Genomic DNA, 13,605 nt, shown 5'->3' on the forward strand with positions numbered 1-13,605 from the left:
TAGTAATCGTCACCAGGAGAGATTGTGACCAGCTCACACCCTTGCGTATATTTTTGGGATTTAACCACCACGCTAGGGATGCTTTCACACGCCCCGGTGTGTGCACTCTTTTGTTCAAAGAGCCCGGATGCCCGTTCCAGTTTGTGAGGATGTGGGCTTGAAGGATTCTGGAATGTGCCTGTGCCCAGGACACTGACTGAATACACGCCGTCATGGAGCCTAGGACCGACATGCCCTTTCGAAGAGTCGGGGATCTCTCTTCTCTGAAGTCTGCAATTTTTCTGATTACAGCCTGGCGATGATCCTCCGGGAGAAAGGATTTTTGTTTTACAGAGTCTAACAGGACTCCCAGAAACTTCCTTAATTTGGAAGGTTGAAGCTGGGATTTTTTTTAGATTTGGGAGCCACCCAAGGGTTCTGAGAATGTCGAGAGTCTTTGAAACATGATCGCTGAGAGTCTGGGCCGAGGGAGCTATGATAAGCAGATCGTCCAGGTAAGGAACAATGCAGACTCCCTGTCTCCAGATATATGATACCGCCTCTGCCATTATCCTGGAGAATACTCTTGGGATTTCTTCAGCACCGAAAGGAAGTACATTTAATTGGAAGTTTCTCAGATGCGCAATACAGTACAACCAGCAAGTGAGATACTTCCTGTGCCGGGTATGAATCGGCACATGAAAATACGCATCTTTTAGGTCGATGGTTGCCATAAAATAATACGAACCTATCAGGGGAATAGCCGATTTCACTGACCATTTTGAATGTTCGGTATTGAATATGAAAATCGAGGCCTTTCAGATTTATTATAACTCGTGCATCCCCCGATGGCTTTTTTACCAGGAAGAGACGAGAGTAATGACCCGAACCCCATTCTTCGGGGGGTACCAGGGAGGTTGGATTTGATTTTAAAAGATCTCCAATGCCTGTCATCATCAATGTATGAGCTCCCTGTGACATTGCGGAGGTTATCTTCAGACTCCGAGAGGGGGGGGGGAGAGAGAGATATGAATTCTATCAGGAGGCCCTCCTGAATGACATTGAGGACCCACTGACAACTGGTGATGGCCCGCCATTGATGAACAAAATTTGCGAGCCTCCCCCACTGGGATGGAGTCATTGTTCGTCCTGCTGGGGTTGTTGCTGCTGCTGCTGGGGAATAAGGATATTTTTCCCCTTGCCCTTAGCATAGCTCCATCTCCCGGTTTTCCCCTTACCTCTTGTTTGGGAGGTATTAGATTGAGGGGCACGAAAAAAACGTTTTCTGATAGGTTTCTGCTCTGGAAGGGCCTTTTTCCTATCTGTGGCCTTTTCCAGAATGTCGGCTAATGCAGGACCAAAAAGATAATCACCCTTAAAGGGAATTGAGCATAACTTAATTTTTGAAGTTACGTCACCGCTCCACATCTTGAGCCAGAGGGCTCTTTGGGCAGAATTAGACTGGACTAAGGCTCTGGCCGCTATTCTAATCGACTCCATAGAAGCGTCAGCCAGATAAGCAGAAGCCTTTTGGAGCATGGGAAGAGAGTCTAGAAGTCCCCCTCTCGACGTACCCTAGGAGATATGCTTTTCCAGCTCATCCATCCAACGGGAGAGAGCTCTGGTGACAGGTGGCAGCAATATTAGATTTTAACTCCGAGGTGGATGTTTCCCCATGACTTTTTTAATAGACTCTCCATTTTTCTGTCCAACGGATCTCTCAGCTGAGAGGAGTCCTCAAAGGGGAGAGAAGTTTTTTTCGCTACTCTTGCCACCTGTATATCTACCTTAGGGATATCCCATGAAGGAGAACCTGAATCTAAGGGAAAACAGTGCCTCATTTCAGAGGGAGTGGTTAGACGTTTCTCTGGGAGCTCCCACTCCTGAGATATTAAATCTAGAATGTTCCTATGCACCGGGAACCCCAAATGTCTCTACGATTTCAATCCTCCAAACATTTCATCCTGAACGGATTGAGTGAGAGATTCCTCCTGTAACCCCATTGTGTTACTTACAGCCATTACTAACTCCTCAATATAAATCAGAGGAGAAGAGATATTTTCTTGCCTCTGCAAATTTGGATGCAGAAGATTCACCCCATTTCTCCGAAGAAGAGGAATATGAGTGATCAAACTCAGAGCAAGAATCTTCAATTTGTATCTTCCTTTTTTTGGAAGGAGATGGACCAGGCAATGGAGGTGGAGGAGGATTGAAGGCGGCTAGGGAGGATTGCACTTCATGCTTAACCAGGGCACGGATTTCGTCAAGGAGGGAAGGCTGTTCTGCTCTGACCACTTTATCCGTGCACCCCTGGCAGAGTTTCTCCCATAGAGAGGGAAGCTTCAGATTGCGCATTTTGAAGACTTTTTGGCCGGGATTTTCTGGGCAGATTTTTCTCCCTGCAATAAGAGGGAGAGCGGTGTAAAAAGGGGGCCCCTTATTACCTCTAGCCTTGGACCCACCCCGCAACAAACTTACTGGAGCTGGGGCAGCGCTGGGCTCCGCAGATGCAGGGCAGTAAGCACCATCCATACTGACAGGGATCAGTCTTACCTGGAGGTGTCTTCAGACAGGTTTATATAGGAATAAACCCTGCCCCCCAGCGCGGAAGAAATGATTCCCCTCCTCCTCCCTCCCTGGGTCTGAGAGCGGGCCTCCACGTGGAATGGCATGCTCTCCGCAGTGTCCGAAGGTCCGGGGGCCACAGGAGGCCGAGAATCCGGAAGTGGATGCGTTCCATGCAGTGGAACGCAGGACCGGAAGTGACGCGCGAGCAGCGATGACGTCACTTCCGGGACACCGAACATCGCTGCGGAGGGAGGAGGAAAGCCGGTGAGCTCAAGGAGGCCACCGCTGGGGATCACTGGCCTGCTTTACGTCCCCTGGAGGCGTAGGTTGGCCAGGAAAGGTCCCGAATCACGGGGAGATGGGAGCAGCATGACGTGGAGGAAGGCAGAGCCCACGACCACCACTGCCCGGCAGGAAAAACCAGGTACACTGTAGTCGCCTGCCACACAGCATACGAAAAACCTCTCCGGGGGACAGGAAAGACACTGGCGAATAGGAGGGGCCTTTTAACCTCTTGTGCTTCCTGTCCCCCATTAGGGAATGGAGACATCCTCCTATGCTGTCGTGGAAGGCGACTAGAGAAAAAAAATTGTAAAATCAAACACCCCTCTTTATCACCCCCTTAGTTAGATAAAAATAATAAAACTAAAAAAAAGTATTTCCATTTTTCCATTTGGGTTAGGGCTAGAGCTAGGGATGGGGCTAGGGTTTGGTTGTGGTTATGGTTGGGATTAGGGTTAGGGGTCTGCTGGGGTTAGGGTTGGAATAAGAATTGGGGTTTTCCACTGTTTAGGTACATCAGGGGGTCTCCAAACGCAACATGGCGCCCACCATGGAGTCCAGCCAATTTTGCGTTCAAGAAGTCAAAACGGTGCTCCCTCTGTTCTGAGCCCTGCCATGCGACCAAACAGTGGCTTTCCCCCACATATGGGTATTGGCATACTCAGGAGAAATTGCACAACAAATTTTGTGGTTCATTTTCTCCTGATACCCTTGTGAATATGAAAAAGTTTGGTTCCAATGTAAATATTTTGTGAAAAAAAAATTAAAATGTTCATTTTTTCGTTTTTAGAATGGTGTCACTTTTGGGTATTTTCTGTTATATTGACCCCCCCCAAACTCACTTCAAATGTGAGGTGGACCCTTAAAAAAAAAAAAAAAAAAGGTTTTGTAATTTTGGCTGGAAAAATGAGGAATCGCTTGTCAACTTTTAACCCTTATAACTTCCTAATGGTGCTGATGCAAAGTAGACATGTGGGAAATGTTATTTATTAAGTATTTTGTGTGACACACCTCTCTGATTTAAGGGTATAAAAGAGTTAAAAGTTTGAAAATTGCTAAAATGTTCAACATTTTTGCCAAATCTCCATTTCATAAATGAATACAAGTTATGAAAAAAAAATATATATATATATATATATATATATATATATATATATATATATATATATATATATATATATATATATATATATATATATAAAATATACGAAAAGCCAGTCTCAACCAGTTGGATACATTGTATACGTTGAAGCGTTCTAGAGCTATAACTTCATAAACTGACAGTGGTCAGAACTGTAAAAATTGGCTTGGTCATTAAGTACCAAATTGGCTCTGTCACTAAAGGGTTAGCAATGCCAAAAAAGAAAGGTTTCAATAAAAAAAAAAAACTAAAAAAAAAATAAAAATAAATAACCAAAGCTTACCTGTTCTGATTTAAATCTAAATAAGAAATGTTGATGTTATCTTTAATTTCTTCATAGTTACTTTCAGAACCCTAAAAAGAAAAGAAAAAAAGGTTTCTCTCCAGTTCCATATTATAGCTGATTTTTGTTTGAAAGAATCCTACTTCCATCTGCTTACTAATTTTAGCTTTCATTTTACTGTAGACTTTTTAATCTATTTTCTGTACATAATTATGGGGCATGCTGCTTAAAGGGAACCTGTCGCTCAGGCGCTGGGCCTCTCTGACCTTTCCCGGCACCTGCGCACTACAGTACTTTGCTCTGCCCTCAACAGGGCAGACAAAGTAAGTCTGCGCCGAAGCCACAGCCTGAAGACAAGAAGAGGATGTCATCGTAAGAAGATCGGAGGCCACGGACCGGACCGCGACGCCCATCGGACCAGAACAGAATCGGGACCGCCCCTGGGTGAGTATAATCTAACCTCTTTTTCTCATCTTTCAAGATACATTGGGGGCTTATCTACAGCATTACAGAATGCTGTAGATAAGCCCCTGATGCCCGTGAGCTTAGCTCACCTTCGATATTGGGGGTGACAGGTTCCCTTTAATGCTTCTTATTAGGCTACTTTCACACTAGCGTCGTGCACTGCACGTCGCTATGCGACGTTGCAGCGCACTGACGCATAGTGTGGAAGCGACGCACAACGGGGACAGCGGATGCTGTTTTTCCATGCATCCGATGCCCCATTCTGAGCTCCGACGGTCCGACGCAACACGACACAACCGTGGCACGACGGTTGTGACGTGTGGCAATGCGTCGCACTGCGTCGCTAATTCACGTCTATGGAGAAAAAACGCATCCTGCAAGCACTTTTGCAGGATGCGTTTTTTCTACAGAACGACGCATAGCGACGTGCAGTGCACGACGCTAGTGTGAAAGTAGCTTTATTCACCATCAGAACTCTGGCGTGTCAAATCACGCTGCAGGGACTTTTAACCTTTTGTTAGGGCACTGTGATGCAATCGATGATATGTTGCTTCTAATGCACTATAGGCACTTTATTCATTCAGTACTTTTTGGAAAAATCAGTCATCACAGGCAATTAGATGGTGTAGCAAAAACCTGGTGACAGATTCCATTTGAGAGCAGCATAATGTAGAGGCAGAGATCATGATTTCTGGACCTGTTGAAGCGCAGATTGCGCAAAACGGCTGTCATCCACCTCCACGATCCAGCACCCTCGCTTTCCCCTGCCGTCTTCATCTAATGTCCTAAAGCCAAATATGAGCAAATAAACGACTTTTATTGCAACACTACTTGGTGAGTGCCACAACTTTCTTCTTTTATTACGCATAGAAATATTTTTTGCAATATGATGATGTTGAGCACCACGCTGCAGTAGTAGATACACTACCACCAACGAAGGAGTATATGGACTTATCTTTGATTGAATTGGCCAAATGACCTGGTGCCGTTCCGACTTTTTTTTTCTCTGGTAAAAAATACCACAATAAGATCGACATAACCAGTTCTCCATGCTGGAAAAAGTCTACATCCCTCAGAGCCATGGACTCCGCTGTATGTCCATTGGTCCAATAGTCTTTAGTCCATAGCCAGCTCCTCACACCACCTATTCCAAACAATATGAGCTAATCTGCAGTACCTGGCAGCAGAGACTGCACCTTGAGCTCCACTGCTCAGTGCAGCTTAATTCAGCATTTACACAAAGCTAATGCTAGCAGATAATCAATGAGGGTGCAAAGTTTAAGAGGTCTACCAATCTGATATGGATGACAGATCCTATAGATAGGTTTTCAATATCATATGCTAGCAGATCCCTTTTAACCTTAAGCAGAGAAAACATTTTATTCAGCTATATTATGAGGAAAGCGTATTTAATTTTGCAACACGTCCTTTTCTATTCTTGATATCACAATATCATCTAGCTTTGTATTCACATATTGGTAGTCAAAAGTTGCTATAGCTTTACATGAAAAAACATACATTATATTAATAAAAACGGTATTAGTTTGTAATCATTAATACAGTGTACCGTAAGTGATGCGGTTGATGAACATTTCAATATACATAGCTTCTATATACCTACAGTTATAAAATACAACTCTGACAAAGCCTTTCATTAGCAGAAGTCCTTGCACTGTGAACTTTATCAATACCTAGAACAACAGGGCAACAGTGCTTTGCACATTGGGACACCATCCACTGTCTCAATGGGAGAATGGCCAGATATTGTCAGGAGTACATACAGGTTTCCCTCAAACTCATACATTATGAGTTGCCATGATTTGGGATTCCCTAACAAACAGGCAACCCCCACATGTATTAAGGCTGTCTAGAAGCCGCAAAACATGCAGCTGCGGCGTCAAAATCTCCGAGCACAACAAAATACTCAGAGACCACCCGAGCATGCTCGGAGAAACTCTAGTAACGAATCTACTCGCTCATCACTAGTGATAAGTGTAGACTTTTTTTGAAGCGCCATATCTTTACAACTCTACAATACGAATACAAAAATATTTGGTTACCCATATGGCATCAGAGAGGTTTTCCTTCAACACCCGGCTCATGTCCCAAGTTAGAACATGAGTTTCAGCGTTATCATCCATATCCCATTTATTTATGTTGTCGTTGGTAAGCGTGTAAAAGCAATCTCCTTTATCGTACAGCACACTAATGAGCTAAAAATGAAAAAAGTTAGGGATGGAAACTAAAGTTTTTAATGGCACCTTAAACAAGATTCATGTTTAAAAAGATTTTTGGCAGGCAGAGACAATATCATGCAAAAACCATTTTCAGCTGACAAACCGTAAAATTAAAGTGTAGCAAGGAGTCAATTTTTGGCTAAAATTTGGTGCAAGTTTGTGGCACAAAGTAAGCCAACTAAAATGTGGTGTAAACTCAGACTAGATAGTCTTAAAGTTCAGGCAACCATTTCTCTCCTCCCTGGTCAGTTAATGCTTGCATGCATGGTGTGAGCATCATTATTTGAGCAGCTGTTTGCTTTTGGAAAACAACCTGGATATTTGACTATAAAGGAACTAGATGGTGGCCCGATTCTAACGCATCGGGTATTCTAGAATATGTACCGTATATATTCGAGAAGAAGCCGAGAATTTCAGCCCATTTTTTTAGGCTTATACTAGAGTCATACCCAGGGGTCGGCAGGGGAGGGGGAGCGGCAGCTGTCTAAACATACTCACCTGCTCCTGGCGCGGTCCCTGCAGTTCCCTGGTTCTCCGGGCGCTGACAGCTTCTTCCTGTATTGAGCGGTCACATGGTACCGATCATTACAGTAATGAATATGGACCCAACTCCACTCCCATAGGGGTGTAGCCGCATATTCATTGTTGTAATGAGCGGTACCATGTGACCGCTCAATACAGGAAGAAGCTGCCGGCACCCGGAGAACCAGGGACGTGCAGGGACCGCACCTGGAGCAGGTGAGTGTAACGGGGGCATTGTGCTATATTCACCTGTCCCACGTTCCACCGCCGGGCTCCATCTTCCACGTCCTCTGCAGTGACGCTCAGGTCAGAGGGCGCGATGACGCGATCAGTGTGCGCGTTGCCCTCTGCCTGAACAGTCAGTGTAGAGGACGCTGAAGACACAGCTGCGCCCAGCGGTGGAACAGGGAAAGGTGACTATAGCAAGTGTCGGGGGCCTGAGCGACGAGAGGAGAGTATGTCTTTTTTTTTTTTTTTTTTTTTTAATCGCAGCAACAGCATTATATGGGGCAAATGTCTCTATGGAGCATCTTATGGGGCCATAATCAGCATTTGTGCAGCATTATATGGGGCAAATGTGTCTATGGAGCATCTTATGGGGCCATAATCAGCATTTGTGCAGCATTGTATGGGACATATTTTAATATGGAGCATCTCAGGGCCCATCACGAACTGTATGGAGCATTATATGGGGCTCCTGATTCAATATGGATATTCAAAAACACTTAACCTACCAATGTCTCAATTAATTTAACTTTTTTGGTATCTATTTTTATTTTTGACATTTACCGGTAGCTGCTGCATTTTCCACCCGAGGCTTATACTCGAGTCATTAAGATTTCCCAGTTTTTTGTGGCAAAATTAGGGGTCTCTGCTTATACTCGGGTCGGCTTATACTCAAGTATATATGGTATGAAGTTTATTTATGAAGATTTAAGAAAAATGCAATGAATACACAGGATTTTCCAGGTAAAATATATACATTATCAGTGAAGCGTGTTTAAAATCCCGTGCCAATTTGCAGCCGGACTGTACCAATATCGCCGATTGGTCGCGGCCGGCCGGGAGCGACCAATCAGCAAAGCGTGGTTCAAATCCCGCGCCAATTCACAGCCGGACTGCGCCTGTCGCTGATGCGGCCGGGCGCGACCAATCAGCGAAGCGTGGTTCAAATCCAGTGACAATTTGCGGCCGGACTGCGCCTGTCGCTGATTGGTCGTGGGCACAGGCGGCTGGCGAGACCCATCAGCGATGCGGGATTTCCGTTACAGACAAACAGACAGCATTAGACGATTATATAGTAGATACCCGATGCGTTAGAATCAGGCCACCATCTAGTATTCATATAAACATTGGTGCTTATTAGTGATGAGCGAATATACTCGTTACTCGAGATTTCTCAAGCATGCTCTGGGGTCCTCCGAGTATTTTTCAGTGCTTGGAGTTTTAGTTTTTATTGCCACAGCTGAATGATTCACATCTGTTAGTCAGCATAAGTACATGTGGGGGTTGCCTGGTTGCTAGGGAATCCCCACAGGTACTTCTGATAGCTAACAGATGTAAATTATTCAGCTGCGGCAAAAAAAACAATCTCCGAGCACTAAATAAAATACTCGGAGGACACTCGAGCGTGTTTGAGAAATCTCGAGTAACGAGTATAGTCGCTCATCACTAGTGCTTACATTTATGTTTTAACGCATTGGACACACTGCCATTGTTTTTCTCCTGTCTTTACTTTAAGAGTCAAAACTTATTAGTCATCTATAGCTGTATGACAGCTTGTTTTCTACAGGATGACTTATTGTTTTCAAATACACCATTTATTTTACCATATGATAAACTTAAAAACGGGGAAAAATTTTATTCTCTCCCTCACAGACTGTCCTCCATGTTATTCTCTCCCTCACAAACTGTCCCTCCATGTTATTCTCTCCCTCACAGACTGTCCTCCATGTTATTCTCACCCTCACACACACTGTCCTCCATGTTATTTTCGCCCTCAGACTGTCCTCCATGTTATTCTCGTTCTAGTATATGTATGTAGTTTATTTATGAACGCTGATTGGTCGAGACTGGCCAATCAGCGACGCGGGATTTCGGTTACAGACAAACAGACCCTTAGACAATTATATATATAGATTATTGGCCAATTTGCACTAAAAAGTTGTATTGAACACATCACCAATTTTCTAAGTAAATAGGTTTCTAAAAGGTGCGATTGAAATGAAATTCTCAAAGAAAAGGCAAAGAAATCAAACGATAGATGTCCATAACTTAAGTTATTTGTAATAATGAGAAATGACATGGGAGAGGGAAAAAAAAAAAAAAAGCATTGAACACACTTACTAAAATGTATTTAATACTTCATGCAAAGGCCTTTGTGGGTGATGACAACTTCAAGATGCCTCCTTTATGGAGAAAGTAGTCGCATGCATTGTTAAGTTGCTATTTTAGCCCATTCTTCTACACAGAACACTTTTCACATCCTGAAGGTTCTGTAGGCTCCTATGAACACCGAGCTTTAATTCCTTCCATAAATTTTGGCCGGACGATTCTAGCAGCTTTATTGTTGTTTTCTGAAACCAATTGAAAGTTTCTTTGGCTGTATGTTTGGGATCACTGTGTTGCTGAAATGGCCACCCTCATTTCACTTTCATCATCCTGGTAGAGGGTAGCAGATTTTTATCAGGAATGTCTAGGCACATTTGTCCATTCATCATTCCACAAATAACATGGTTTGCCAGTACTATATGCTGAAAAACATCCGCACATTATACATTGTTGAGCAAACTTTAAATGCCCTTGAACATGCTTTTTGCTCAGTGAGTGAGTATTCATGGTGAGCGTGCATACAAGCAATGGAGTTTAAATGCATTACTTATTGTTTTGTTTGAAACAGTTGTACCTGCTGATTCCAGGTCTTTCTGTAGCTCTCCACAGAGGGTCCTTGGCTCTTTGACAACTCTTCTGATAGTTATTTTCACTCATCTGTCTGAAATCTTGTAAGGAGCACCTAGTCGTTGCCCGTTTATGGTGAAATTATATTCTTTCCACTTCAGAATTATGGCCCAACAGAGCTCACTTGAACCTTCAAAAGTTTAGAATTTCTTCTGTAACCAATTCCATCAGTATGTTTTGCAACAATAAAGTTGAGAAGGTCTTGAGACCTCTTACTGGCTTTACCCATCCTGAGAGATTTCTTGTGTGGCACCTTGGTAATGAGACACCTTTTTACAGGCCATCATCAGTTGAACCAGCTGATACTTTCACTAAGTGGCAAGATTGCTTTCTAATTACTGAGATTCTAGCTAGTGTCATGACTTTCCATCGCATTGTACCCCTCCCTTTCTTCATGAGTTCAAAACTTTTTCCCTGTGTCATTTCTCATTATTAACCCCTTTCTGACATCCGACGTACTATCCCGTCGAGGTGGTCTGGGCCCCTATGACCACCGACGGGATAGTACGTCATCACCGATCAGCCGCGCTCTCAGGGTATTTTGCACACGTCAGGATTTCTTGCAGAAATTTCCTGACAAAAACCGGACTTTTCTGTCAGAAATCCGCATGCGTTTTTTTCGAGTATTTTGCGCGGGTTTTTTTTGCGTTTTTTCCCAATGCACTAAATAGCGGGAAAAACGCAAAAAAAAACGCAAAATTAATGAACATGCTGCTTATTTTACCACAAAAATTGCAGAATGCATTCTAAATGATAGGATGCATATGTCTGCATTTTTAAAGCGTTTTTATAGTGTTTTTATTGCGAAAAAACCTGAACGTGTCCACATACCCTCAGGGGGAGAATGGCCGAGTGTCAGCCGTCACAGCTGACACCCGGCACTATGTGCCAGGAGCAGTCACGGACCGCTCCTGGCACATTAACCCCCCGAACACTGCGATCAAATATGATCGCAGTGTTCCGGCAGCATAGGGAAGCATCGTTAAGGGAGGGGGCTCCCTTCGTGCTTCCCTGAAACCCTCGGAACAACGCGATGTGATTGCGTTGTTCAGAGTGTCTCCTCCCTGCAGGCCCCGGATCCAAAATGGCCGCGGGGCTCTTTCCGGGTCCTTCAGGGAGGTCGCTTGCAAGCGCCTGCTGAGAGCAGGTGCCGGCAAGCCTCCTGCACTGCTTGTCAGATCGCTGATCTGACACAGGGCTTTGCAAAGTGTCAGATCAGCGATCTGACACTATAGCATAATGTCCTACCCTGGGACAAAGTAAAATAAATATATTTACATGTGTAAAAAAAAAACAAAAAACAAAAACAAAAATTGTTCCAATAAATACATTTCTTGACCTAAATAAATAAAAAAAATAAAAAAAAATCTAAAAGTACACATATTTAGTATTGCCGCGTCTGTAACGACCCGACCTATAAAAAAACTGTCCCACTACTTAACCCCCTTCAGTGAATACAAAAATAAAAAAACACGAGGCAAAAAAACGCTTTATCATACCGCCGAACAAAAAGTGGAATAACACGCGATCAAAAAGACAGATATAAAAAAAACCCAAAAACATGGTACCGCTGAAAACGAGCCGCCATACAGCGTGTTCAGCGAAAAAATGAAAAAGTTATAAGTCCTCAGAATAAAGCGATGCAAAAATAATTTTGTATATAAAATAGTTTTTATCGTATAAAAGCGACAAAATATAAAAAAAATGATATAAATGAAGTATCGCTGTAATCGTACTGACACGAAGAATAAAACTGCTTTATCCATTTTACCAAACGCGGAACGGTATACATGCCCCCCAAAAGAAATTCATGAATAGCTGGTTTTTGGTCATTCTGTATCACAAAAATCGGAATAAAAAGCGATAAAAAAAAATGTCACGTGCCCGAAAATGGTACCAATAAAAATGTCAACTCGTCCCGCAAAAAACAAGACCTCACATGACTCCGTGGACCATAATATGGGAAAATTATAGCTCTCAAAATGTGGAGACGCAAAATCAATTTTTTGCAATAAAAAGCGTCTTTTAGTGTGTGACAGCTGCCAATAATAAAAATCCGCTTAAAAACCCACTATAAATAGTAAATTAAACCCCCCCCTTCATCACCCCCTTAGTTAGGGAAAAATAATCAAAAAAAAAAAAAAAAAAAATGTATTTATTTCCATTTTCCCATTAGGGTTATGGTTGGTATTAAGGTTAGGGGTGTGTTTGGATTAGGGTTTCAGTTATAATTGGGGGGTTTCCACTGTTCAGGCACATCAGGGGCTCTCCAAACGCGACATGGTGTCCGATCTCAATTCCAGCCAATTCTGCATTGAAAAAGTAAAACCGTGCTCCTTCCCTTCCGAGCTCTCCCGTGCACCCAAACAGGGGTTTACCCCAACATATGGGTATCAGCGCACTCAGGACAAATTGGACAACAAATTCTGAGGTCCAATCTCTCGTTACCCTTTTGAAAATAAAAATTGGGGGGCTAAAAAATCATTTTTGTGGGAAAAAAAAATATTTTTTATTTTCACGGCTCTGTGTTATAAACTGTAGTGAAACACTTTGGGGTTCAAAGTTCTCACAACACATCTAGATAAGTTCCCTTGGGGGTCTAGTTTCCAATATGGGGTCACTTGTGGGGGATTTCTACTGTTAGGTACATCAGGGGCTCTGCAAACGCAATGTGACGCCTGCAGACCAATCCATCTAAGTCTGCATTCCAAATGGCGCTCCTTCCCTTCCGAGCTCTGCCATGTGCCCAAACGGTGGTTCCCCCCCCACATACGGGCTATCAGCGTACTCAGGACAAATTGGACACCCACTTTTTACGGTCCAATTCCTCCTGTTACCCTTGAAAAAATAAAAATTTGGGGGCTAAAAAAACACATTTTTGTGGGAAAAAAATGATGTTTCATTTTCAAGGCTCTGTGTTATAAACTGTAGTGAAACAGCTGGGGGTTGAAAGTTCTCACAACACATCTAGATAAGTTCCTTAGGGGGTCTACTTTCCAAAATGGTGTCACTTGTGGGGGGTTTCAATGTTTAGGCACATTAGGGGCTCTCCAAACGCGACATGGCATCCTCTCTCAATTCCAGTCAATTTTGCATTGAAAAGTCAAACGACGCTCCTTCCCTTCAGAGCTCTGCCATGCACCCAAACAGTGGTTTACCCCCACATATGG

General features: G+C 43.4%; 1 protein-coding gene across 1 annotated transcript in view; it reads right to left on the bottom strand.

The window, feature by feature from the left end:
* NUP133 (nucleoporin 133) overlaps window positions 1-13,605 on the bottom strand; it is a 212,839-nt gene that overhangs the window by 132,525 nt on the left and 66,709 nt on the right. The window contains exons 7-8 of the mRNA XM_077289140.1: window positions 6,779-6,931; window positions 4,254-4,324 (exon numbers count right to left, since the gene is read on the bottom strand). Coding sequence (XP_077145255.1) covers window positions 4,254-4,324; window positions 6,779-6,931 — 224 coding nt within the window. The remainder of the gene's footprint in view (window positions 1-4,253; window positions 4,325-6,778; window positions 6,932-13,605) is intronic.

This window comes from Ranitomeya variabilis, chromosome 2 (assembly GCF_051348905.1).
Source record: "Ranitomeya variabilis isolate aRanVar5 chromosome 2, aRanVar5.hap1, whole genome shotgun sequence".
Lineage (NCBI taxonomy): Eukaryota > Metazoa > Chordata > Amphibia > Anura > Dendrobatidae > Ranitomeya > Ranitomeya variabilis.